This window comes from Berghia stephanieae, chromosome 3 (assembly GCF_034508935.2).
Source record: "Berghia stephanieae isolate SIO BIC M18660-M18661 chromosome 3, UCSD_Bste_1.3, whole genome shotgun sequence".
Classification (NCBI taxonomy): domain Eukaryota; kingdom Metazoa; phylum Mollusca; class Gastropoda; order Nudibranchia; family Aeolidiidae; genus Berghia; species Berghia stephanieae.
This window is the reverse complement of record NC_088362.1, coordinates 4,281,164-4,293,663: the sequence shown is the minus strand read 5'-3', so window position 1 is coordinate 4,293,663 and position 12,500 is coordinate 4,281,164. Positions and strand designations below refer to the sequence as shown.

The following is a 12,500-nucleotide window of genomic DNA, read 5'->3' as shown; positions in this document are numbered from 1 at the left end:
TGTGTTTGTTTTTTTGTTTTTTTGTTTTTTTTTTGTTTTTTTTTGGCGTTCTTGGCATTTTTAAACAAAACCTGTCTGGCGACTCAAATACGAACCCTGTCAGTTTTGATTGTCACCCGTAGTTCGCTGTGCTTATCATTGTCTCAAAACAAAATACCCGTAGTTATATTTGGTCTCTATGGTGTGGGAAGGGTGACATAATGTCTTTGACGGATAAACATGAAAACAATCAATAAGAAGAATGGGAGGAAGAAGAAGATGATGAAGAAGAACAAGAAGAAGAAGAAAAAAAAAGAAGATGAGAAGGAGGAGGAGGAGAAGAAGAAGAAAAAGTAGTGTAGTAGCAGTAGTAGTAGTGGTAGTAGTAGTAGTAGTAGTAGTAGTAGTAGTAGTAGTAGTAGTAGTAGTAGTAGTAGTAGTGGTGGTGGTAGTGGTGGTAGTAGTAGTAGTAGTAGTAGTAGTAGTAGTAGTAGTAGTAGTAGTAGTAGTAGTAGTAGTAGTAGTAGTAGTAGTAGTAGTAGTAGTAGTAGTAGTAGTAGTAGTAGGTAGTAGTAGTGGGTGTGGTGGTGGTGGGGTGGTGGTGGTGGTGGTGGTGGTGGTGGTGGTGGTGGTGGTGGTGGTGGTGGTGGTGGTGGTGGTGGTGGTGGTGGTGGTGGTGGTGGTGGTGGTGGTGGTGGTGGTGGTGGTGGTGGTGGTGGTGGTGGTGGTGGTGGTGGTGGTGGAAGAAAATAACAAGAGAAAGAGGAAGATTAGGATGGCGGTAACGAAAATTGTAATCGAGTACTAGCCTGAAGAAAAAATACCTTTTAATTGAAAAGTAAGACGAGAATGAGAATGCTGGAAGTCAAAAGAAAAGAAATTTAAAAGAAATAGATAAGATTTGGTCTAGCCTACCAAGAAAAGAAAATAATCTCGAAAATGAAAGGATTATGAGGACTTATAATGTATGGTATGTAGGAAATCTATGATTAGATGTTCTGTTGTCTCCAGTGGATTAGACAGCCTGGCGGCCAATGGCTACTGTCATGTCAGATTATCTTCTAGGATGATATCTAATGTCATGCTTAATACCAAAACAACCCGTGGTAAAAGACTAAGAATCAGAAAAAGTAGGATTAAATATAGTGTCAAATAGTAGTGGTTTTATGGTAGCACAGCAGCTAACCTGTAACCAATAGGCCTGAGGTTTAATCCCTGGTCAAGAAAATGCGTTTGTTTTGTTTTTGTTTTTGTTTTTGTTTTCTTTAGTATTATTTTTTTTCATGTTTTTTTTTTCTAAGTCTGACTACCACAATATTATTCTTATCGTATGTCAATACCGGCTCACATTTGTGGCTCACAGTGTAATACCATTACACGTCTGACCGGTAATCAGAAGGTCTGAGGTTCGATCCCCAGTCAAGGTCGACTGAAGTTTTGGGATTTTTTATTTTTTATTTTTTTTTTTTTTTTTTAACTTGTATGTTTCTTTATTGCTTTGTGCGGCTATGTGCTCTTGCGGTATAACAATCACTTTCGGGTCGGAAGGTCCTTAGTTCGAGCCTCTCTCGGCGCATAGTTGAGTCCTTGGAAAAGGCTCTTTACTTACATCTCTCACCGTACTCAGGTGTAAAATGAGTACCTGGTCGTTAACAGCGTTGTCTCTGTCCGAAAAATAATAATATCGCCTTACAGGCGTCATGTCTTTTCCTAAATGTGAAATGTTGCTGTTGGACAGGGAGGGACCACTTGTAAAGCGCTTTGAGCACATTTAGTGGATATTGCGCTATATAAAAGCTCAATGTTGTATTTTGGGGTTTTTTTTTTTGTTGTTTTCAAAAAATTGTCTGGCAACTTTCATACACACTTATTCAGTTCTTTATCTTACACCGGTTTCCTGCTCCTAAATTTCTTAATTTGATACCATTTAAGGACGGCGCGTTACAATTTTAGGACGTGGAAGATTTTTTTTTTAAATGAGCTTTTATATAGCGCAATATTATAATTATTTCGGACAGAGACAACGCTGTTAACGGCCAGGTACTCATTTTACACATGAGTACGGTGAGAGTAAAGAGCCTTTTCCAAGGACTCAACTATGTGCCGAGCGAGGCTCGAACCCAGGAACTTCCGATCCGAAAGCGAGTGTCTTACAACAAGGCCAAATAGTCGAAAGAAGGATTTTGTAGTCTGTGATATATAATATGACTAGTATCTAAAATCTCCTTCAAGACGGGTTGAAGGTTCTCTATCGATGTGATAATGATGATGATGATGATAATGATGATGATGATGATGATGATGATGATGATGATGGTGATGATGATGACGATGATGATGGTGATGATGATGATGATGATGGTGATGATGATGATGATGATGATGATGATGATGATGATGATGATGATGATGATGATGATGATGATGATGATGATGATGGTGATGAAGATGATGATGATGATGGTGATGATGATGATGATGATGATGATGATGATGATGATGATGATGATGATGATGATGATGATGATGATGATGATGATGATGATGATGATGATGATGATGATGATGACGCGTTACAATTTTAGGACGTGAAAGATTTAGAACCTCAAAAGGAGGATTTTGTAGTTTGTGATATATAATATGACTAGTAGACTATGTAAAATCTCCTTCAATACGTGACGAAGGTTCTCTGTCGATGTGATGATGATGATATTTATAAGGCCCTAGACGTGTTGAAGATGTCAGTGGGATCGATGCTAATCCGATTCTTGTGACACTTGACACGGCGATCTAGAACTGGTTTTGTCCCTGGGACAGGCACGACGATGCTGAAATTAGTATTGATGGAGGGCTTGATGACGTGGGTGACTTATCTATCGGTGGTGGCGGTTGTCCTTGGTGGTTGTTGGTGTTGTTGTTGGTATTGTTGTTGTTGTTGTTGTTGACATTGGTGGTGACGGTTGTCCTGGTGGTGGTGGCGGTGGTGGTGGTTGTTGTTGTTGTTGGTGGTGGTGGTGGTGGTGGTGGTTGTTGTTGTTGTTGGTGGTGGTGGTGGTGGTTGTTGTTGTTGTTGGTGGTAGTGGTGGTGGTGGTGGTGTGGTTGTTGTTGTTGTTGTTGTTGGTGGTGGTGGTGGTGGTGGTGGTGGTGGTGGTGGTGGTGGTGGTGGTGGTGGTGGTGGTTGTTGTTGTTGTGGTGGTGGTGGTGGTGGTGGTGGTGGTGGTGGTGGTGGTGGTTGTTGTTGTTCTTGTGGTGGTGGTGGTTGTGGTGGTTGTTGTGGTGGTGGTGGTGGTGGTTGGTGGTGGTTGGTGGTTGTGGTGGTGGTGGTTGTGGTGGTTGTTGTTGTGGTGGTTGTGGTGGTGGTGGTGGTTGTGGTGGTTGTGGTGGTGGTGGTGGTGGTGTTGGTGGTGGTGGTGGTGGTGGTGGTGGTGGTGGTGGTTGTTGTTGTTGATGTTGGTGGTGGTGGTGGTGGTGGTGGTTGTGGTGGTGGTTGTGATGGTGTGGTGGTTGTTGTTGTTGTTGTTGTTGTTGATGTTGCCATTGGTGGTGGTGGTGGTTGTCGTCAAGTTGGTTGCGATGAAGATGATGATATTGATGATGATGATGATGATGATGATGATGATATGATATATATATATACACGCAGTAAAGAGTTTGTGAGCTAATCGGCATTACCTCACATCTGCTGCCTAGAATAATATGATATGAATGTGTTCTAAAATTAAGAAACAACTCCATTGAAGTCGTGGACTAGTTATATGTGACAATCGACCTCAAAATGATATTATGCCAGCGGAAATATCTTGCATAAAATTTGAGGGTTTTTTTTTTACAAGATTGAAATAGAATTTATAGTTAGAGACAATGAAAGCCGTCAAGGAGGAAAGTTATCATTGTTTTTATAACTTCAAAAAAAAATTAATTTTCCTAATTCTAGAATTTTAGCTTATGTTTTGTTGTATTTTTCTGTGTTGTTTTGTTTTTGTTTTTTGTTTATTTTTTTGTTTTGTTTTTTTTATATTTTATTTTATATTTTTATTCTTTTTTTTTCCGGGGTATTATGTTGTATATTTTTTGTCTTTATTTTTGGTTTGTTTGTTTTGTTCGTTTGCTTATTCCAGCGTTTTCTTTTCTTTTGTTTCTCTTTTCTTTCTTTTTTTTTTTTTTTATTATTTTTTTTTTTGGTCAAAATCAAAGCATCATTTCCAGTGCAAAGTAGAAACACCAACGATAAACGCAATCAATATTTAAAATCGATGCCGGTATCTCATTACACTAGTCAAGTTTAACTCACTCAATCCGAGAGAATTTTGCTACTTTTTAAAATTGGAAAAAATGTATTAAAAATAAGCATGTGCATAGATAGTTTTATTCAACTATCTTTAACATGTAAAAACTAAAAACATTAGCTTTGATACTACGCCTATAATTTGTCTCAGAAAAGTGTTATGGGACAGCGTGGCTCAGCGGTACGGCCTTTGCTTCGTACCCGAAAGGTACCGAGTTCGATTACCCGCTGCGCTGTGTGGCCTTGAGCAAGTCACCTCGCCCTAGCTCAATTTGCGGCGCTGCACTGCGGCTGACGCCTGGGTTATTCCAGTCTTCCCTTGGAATAGACCCTAGAGACAAATTTCCCCTATGGGATGAATAAAGGGAATTTTATTTTTTAATAAATAGACATGGGGTAAAAGTAACCCGGGTAAACTACGGATATAGTCGGTGTTAGGGTTGAGTGAGTTAAAACGCCAATAGCCGTTTTATTGCATGTACTAGCAATCTGTATTGTCATCTGTAATGTAATGTCATCATCGGTTTGTGTTCAAAAATAGATAGATCTCTTGGGAATTTAATTGTCAATAGAGCGAATGCATTTGCTGCTTTGCCAGTCCCTGAAATAAATGGTGACGACGAAATCACGGTGGCGAGGAAGTGTAGAAAACGGTAGGGCTGGCTGCCTAAAGCCGGTGATCGTGAAAATACTAACGAAAGAGTGAAAATGGAGAGGCTTCGTATGGGAATAAACAGACAATGGTCGTTTCGGGTGCAAACCCTTCGTCAGCACAACAATACACAAATTAACGTGGAAAACAAATAAAATCAGTTTGTTGAAAAAAATATCTAAAAAAATTAATAAATTATATTATAAGTGAGCTAGGGCGAGGTGACTTGCTCAAGGCCACACAACGCAGCGGCGGGTGATTGAACTCGGTACCTTTCGGGTAGGAGGCAAAGCCCGTATCACTGAGCCACGCTGCCCCTTTGTAGATTGCTTGACGTGAAGTTTCTTGTGTAATGTACGAGTACAATATTATCCAATGAAAATTGTCTCGCTACATCTGACATGAATGTAAATTGGATTATATCAGCCCTGTCTCCTTTGTTCATATAATATAATAAGAGTCAAATTAACTGGTGATATCTGACCGATATAATGGTATGAGGAGAAGGTCATTGATAAATAGTGTTCTAGAATTCTCTTCAATTTTACTAGTTTGTATTCTTAAATTTTCTTAGATATGAGAATAAGGTGTTACATAGAATTTTAAACCGAAATTGGTTAACCTCAAAGACTCGGTCTTTCGCCTGTCGGGCCAATATTATAATTTCTGATATCGGCTAAAATTCGAATAAAATATAGAAGGAGTGAAATTGACGTCACTCACCTCTTTATTATTGTTTTAGAAATCCATTTCAATGATTTATTGTTCTCACTGAACTATGCCAATCAGACTATAAACGTTAAAGATTATACACATTTTTCTGTGTTGACAAGGTAACTCTGGATGGTGGATATTGTGCGTAATTTACCTAAATGCATAGCATCGATGTAAAAAATAAGGGTCCGATAAAATAGTGAAATATGACGTCATGTTGATGATGCGGTGCGCAGAAAATTGATTGATGGCGTTATATTCCATTCAATTATACCATTTGGCATTTTAACATTTTCTTCTTGTGCGGCTATGTGGTCCAGTGCTATGACACTCGCTTTCGGATCGGAAGGTCCTGGGTTCGAGTCTCGCTCGGCGCATAGTTGAGTCCTTGGAGAAGGCTCTTAACTCACATTCTCTCACCGTACTCAGGTGTAAAATGAGTACCTGGCCGTTAACAGCGTTGTATCAATCGGAAAAAAATGGAACATCGCCTAACAGGTGTCATGTCCCGTCCTAAATGTTAAATGTTGCTGTTGGCCAGGGACCCCTTGTAAAGCGCTTTGAGCACATTTAGTGGATATTGCGCTATATAAAAGTTAAACTATTTTAAAATAATACGTTATGTAAAAATACAATTTTTTAACCCAGATCGGTCAACCTACTTGACTCGTTCGTTTGGCTGTCGGGTTAATAAAATTCCCGTTATCGGTCAAAATCGAATATACTATATATGGTGACGCCATTAAGCCTCGAATTACAAAATTTGATTCTTTTCAAGTTATAATAAATTTTTCTTATTAATAATCTATCTAGTTATAACTGTAGACCTAACAGAGCTCATAGGAAACGCGAAACTGACGGCATTGGTTTCGAGGTTTCGTTGATTATGACTGAAGTGACAGGTAAATCTTGAACACGCGATTTGGAAGGGGGGGGGGAGATGTTTGATTTTCCATGACAAAGAAAATTTATAGTGACTTTTATACCAAGAAAACAGAACTTTATGCCAAAACATACGTTTATGATATTAATAATATCTATAAATAACTTGTAAATTCATTTTTATATTAAATAAACATCTTTTTAAATGTTAAAATTTAAATTTTCTTGATGGTTTTTCTTTAGGTTTGAAAAGCCGGACAAAAAAATGGTCTCCGAGCACATTCAACCCCATGCCGGATCTCAGACAGCGCTCAGTCAACAACTGGGGATACGGGATTCGCCCCTTGGGTACCAGGCCATGGGCATCACACGGGTGAGTACTAATCGTTCTCAACCTCCTCCTCCTCCACGACCACCACCATCACCACCCTTTTTTCTTCTTCTTTGATTTATGTTACGTGTTGTCTTTTACCATCCGTCGTCTTTCTTTCCTTCTGTTCTCCGCCTCCTCTTCTTTATTCTTCTCTCTCTCTCTCTCTCTCTCTCTCTCTCTCTCTCTCTCTCTCTCTCTCTCTCTCTCTCTCTCTATGCCCTTTTTACCACCTACTCCCCTCTCTGTTTCTTGCCTCTTCAATGTTTTCCCCAATTCATGCAATATGACTCAAAAGGGTTAACTTGAAAATGGATAAACATTCGTTTTCTTGTGGTTTCAAGATGTTCATTTGACCAACTTCATGCCAACATGATTATTCATTTTCAGAAAGATACACTTTCATGGGAAATTCAAATTACAACACTCCATTAAGGAGAAATGAATATAAAACAATACTAGGACGCAGAATTGTTTATCATAGCAAACTACCTTAAGACTTTTGCCAGAAAATGTACCTACATTTCTACAACACTACTATACTACTACTGATCTATCTACTATACTATACTACTATACTACTACTACTACTACTACTACTAACTACTACTACTACTATACTACTACTACTATCTACTCATACTACTACTACTACTACTACTGTACTACTACTACTACTACTACTACTACTACTACTACTACTACTACTACTACTACTACTACTACTACTACTACTACTACTACTACTACTACTACTATTCTACTACTACTACTATACTACTACTTATACTACTAACTACTACTACTACTACTACTACTACTACTAACTACTACTACTACTACTACTACTACTACTACTACTACTACTAACTACTACTACTACTACTACTACTACTACTACTACTACTACTAACTACTATATCTACTACTCTACTACTACTACTACTACTACTACTACTACTCTACTACTACTTACTACTACTACTACTACTACTACTACTACTACTACTTACTACTACTACTCTACTACTATTTACTACTACTACTACTACTACTTACTACACTACTACTACTACTACTACTACTACTACTACTACTACTACTTCTAATACTACTACTACTACTACTACTACTACTACTACTACTCCTACTACTACTCCTACTACTACTACTACTACTACTACTTTGATACGGGGTCACGTAGTCATTATTCGTCAATATTCGTAGCACGCTTACCTCTAGTTATATTTGTTTGGCGTGTCCAATTGTATACATTCACGAGTTTCAAATAATTGATAGACCAAATTCAATAATATACGATTCTTACACTCATGCTTTTTAGACTTCCGGACATGTTCCCAACCATACACGAGCTTACTGTCTAATTTTCAATGTCATTATTTTTAATTGCGAGTGAATATAGACAGTTCTAAGAGCGTCGCGTTAATTATGGCGCCGGGTATACCTCCATACTCTAGACAAGGTCTTATGACAGACTTATACAGTTGGACAAACGTTTTACAATCAAGATAACTAAAGATTCTGTATATAATTACCATCAGCTTGTTTGCTCTTTTTTTTATACAATCACGCATATGTGACCCATCGTCTCAAAACGGTATTATGTCGGAAAGAACCAAATACTTAAAAGCCGAATTAAATGCTAAACTTGTCATAAATATAAATTGTTGGCGTTAATGGTATCCATTCTCCTCAATAAAACATACAAACTCAACACAAGACTGATATTTCTGGCCATTAATTCAATTTTCAACATCTTAACTATCCCGACTTAATACCGTTTTGAGGCGAAGGGTCATATATGTTCATCAAAATACAATTTATTCTGGTAACTGAACCAAACATTTTCGGTGTGGATTCAACTCATTAAACCAATCTATTTAATTCAAGTTAGAAAAGAGGAAATCAAAACAAAAACAAACTCACAAATAAAGAGCGAGGTTATATCGACAGGTAAAAATACATTTGCAAATGTTTATAGATTAGTGGACGTGAGTAAAGAGTCGTTTCCAAATTTGCGTATATACTCACAGTGGAACTCAAACTAAAGACCTTTAGCTCCAAAGACGAATTATATACAACAAAATACAAAATCGTACAGACCACAACATCCGCACATGAGATTTAATTGCCAGGCGAAAGATAGTTCGAAGATGACGTCACTCAGGTCTTTGTTATTGTTTTTTGCCGTCCGCGTTTGTGAGTAATGCTCACTGAACTGTATTAACCTGACTATAAACGTTCATGGATACACAGTTTTGTGTGTTGGTCCGTTTTACTTCCGGATGGCAATGTTATGAGCTTCTTTGCCAAGCGCATACTATCTATAAAAACTACTTGTAAAAAATAACCACAATGTAAATAAGAAATAAACTTGAGGGAATGCTGAGGTCGGCCAAACTTGTTAACACCAAAACAAATCGCTCATGTAATTTGTAATTGACTGTTACCAAGACAACAAAACAGATTCAAATGTGACCCGCCGTCCCAAAACGGTATTACGTCGGGATGAACCAGATACTAAAAAGCTGAATTAAAGCTAAACTGGTCGAACATTTCATATTTTCCATTCAGCATTCTAAGATAGGATATTCATTCTATTCAATAAAACATACAAACTCATTGCAAGTCGGACATTTCTGCCAATAAATTTAATTTTCAGCATCTCAATCATCCGGCATAATACCGTTTTGAGGCGGGGGGTCACAAGTACGGTGTGCGGATTCAACGAATTAATCGAATTTTGTAACGCTCTTGATATCGCTGCTTATCTAATCCAAAACAGATTAGATAGCAAGGTTGATATCAGAATAAGACAATAAAGCGATTTGATTTGCTACAGTATGTTTGATAAACATTTCATCGACATATCACTATAAAAAAATGATGTAAATAAAATATACACAGAGATGCTCTGCAAAACAAAACTTCAAACAATTCCCTATCATTTGATATCATATTATTTGTTCCACTGCGTTAATTTATTGACATTCTATCTATTTCAATTTATAATTATATAAATAATCTATATTTTTGGGGTCAAACATCTTATATAAATTAATTACCTAGCAGGTTTAATTATTTTGTACATTTATTTCCAGAGGGTTCACCATGCTTAATGTGAATTGTATCAACAACATTCTGACCTTATCCCATTGGACATTAAATGCGTGACTCTTTTTATAACGTTTATCCTGCGCAATTATTGACTTTTTCTAAAACTCAAACTAAAAGGAAGAATGTCCTGGATCTAGAGTAGAAAATTACTCTGAAAAGTAATATGAAAATCAATTTCACTAAAGAAAAATGTATATCTAAAAGTCGTCACGTGACCCAAGACCAGGAAGTTCTTCGGAAGATAATTTGTAAAATTGTTCTAAATAAATGTAAAACCGCGGGGCTTGTTTTTAAAGAATATCCATCAGCCATACGTCAATATCGAACCAACAAACAGTTATCTAAATGAACTTTTTTAAAATGTCTAGTTTGAAATCGTTGTTCATCATATCCATTAATATACACATAATCTATTTCAGTTTAGTAGATCAGTTGTTATTTTTTCTTTTATTTATATTCAATAAATCACGCCTATCTATAAAGTTTGCACAAATTAGCGGGAAAAGAAGCTAAACTTGATCACTTGTCGGGCCGTACTCTGGAAAACCCCATATTAAAAATTTGGCCAGAAAAACTCGTCCACTTATATATATATTATACTATCTAATACTCATCATTATCAAATAACATTGAATGCTGTTTTTATAATTTTGATAAATTGTATCTATGCATGAAAGTATTTTATTTTTAAAAATTATAATCATTGTTATTTGGGGAGGGGGGGGGGGGAGGTTGGCGAAGATGCTATTGTGACACGTAATCCAAAGATCTACTTCAAGAAGAATAACCGCTGCCTTACCTAAATATGTGATATTATTCCCGGTTACCTCCCATCGTCCTTACCAATTGGATATTAATTTGTCCAAGAACGGTAAACGTTCAGTTACCAACTATGGTGGAACATAATCACGATCACCTCCCCTAGAGTTCTTTATTTCTCTCTCTCTCTCTCTCTCTCTCTCTCTCTCTCTCTCTCTTTCTTTCTATCTCTCTCTTCTTCTTCTCTCTCTCCTCTCTCTCTCTCTCTCTCTCTCTCTCTTTCTATCTCTATCTATCTATCTATCTTATCTATCTATCTATCTCTCTCTAGCTATCTATCATCTCTTCTATCTTTCTCTTTCTCCCTCTCACCCTTGTCTCTCTCTTCTCTCTCTCTCTCTCTCTCTCTCTCTCTCTCTCTCTCTCTCTCTCTCTCTCTCTCTCTCTCTCGCACGTGCACACGGACATACGTATGTGCTCATTCTTATATCACATTCAACATGAGATGTATCAGACTGTTAGATTTAATATCATAATATTATCAGTATTAAATTTTGGTCTATTTTTCAGTAATAACTTTCAAGAGATGTACACGAATAAATGCTTGTGTGTTGTGGGCTTCTATTTATTGATATGGTTATCTTTTTTTTTTATTTAATTGAGATTTTATATAGCGCAATATCCACTAAATGTGCTCAAAGTACTTTACAAGGGGTCCCTGGTCAACAGCAACATTTAACATGTAGGACGGGACATGACGCCTGTTAGGCGATATTACAATTTTTCGGATAAATACAACGTTGTTAACGGCCAGGTACTCATTTTACACCTGAATGTGGTGAGAGAATGTGAGTAAAGGGCCTTTTCCAAGGACTCAACTATGCGCCGAGCGAGGCTCGAACCCAGGTCCTTCCGATCCGAAAGCGAATGTCATACCACAAGACCACATAGCCGCATTATAGGTACAGTGTTTAATTCCATGCCCATCCTTTGAGACTCAAACAGAGAAAGAGGGGGGAGGGGGAGTCGTTAATACAGTATATGATGATATACGGTAGAATTAAGTATATAAAGAGTGTTTTGTTTTAAGTCAAAAGAACACAAATTAGGAACTTTTAGTTATTTAATGTTTAAGATGTTATATATGTATGTATGTGTGTGTATTAGTGTGTATGCATATATATATATATATGTATGTGTGTGTATTAGTGTGTATGCATATATATATATGTATGTATGTGTGTGTATTAGTGTGTATGCATATATATATATATATATATGTATGTATGTGTGTGTATTAGTGTGTATGCATATATATATGTATGTGTGTGTGTATTAGTGTGTATGCATATATATATGTATGTATGTGTGTATTAGTGTGTATGCATATATATATATGTATGTGTGTGTATTAGTGTGTATGCATATATATATGTATGTATGTGTGTTATTAGTGTGTATGCATATATATATATGTATGTGTGTGTGTATTAGTGTGTATGCATATATATATATATATGTATGTATGTGTGTGTATTAGTGTGTATGCATATATATATGTATGTATGTGTGTGTATTAGTGTGTATGCATATATATATATATATGTGTGTTGTATTAGTGTGTATGCATATATATATGTATGTATGTGTGTGTATTAGTGTGTATGCATATATATATGTATGTGTGTGTGTGTATTAGTGTGTATGCATATATATATAT

The 12,500-nt window shown here is 36.8% G+C and overlaps 1 protein-coding gene across 2 annotated transcripts in view; it reads left to right on the top strand.

Moving 5' to 3' along the window:
* Positions 1–12,500, top strand: part of LOC144967052 (synaptotagmin-7-like) — a 684,381-nt gene that overhangs the window by 430,193 nt on the left and 241,688 nt on the right. For both annotated transcript variants that reach the window (XM_078903835.1, XM_078903834.1), the window contains exon 7: positions 6,757–6,886. In XM_078903835.1, coding sequence (XP_078759961.1) covers positions 6,757–6,886 — 130 coding nt within the window. The remainder of the gene's footprint in view (positions 1–6,756; positions 6,887–12,500) is intronic.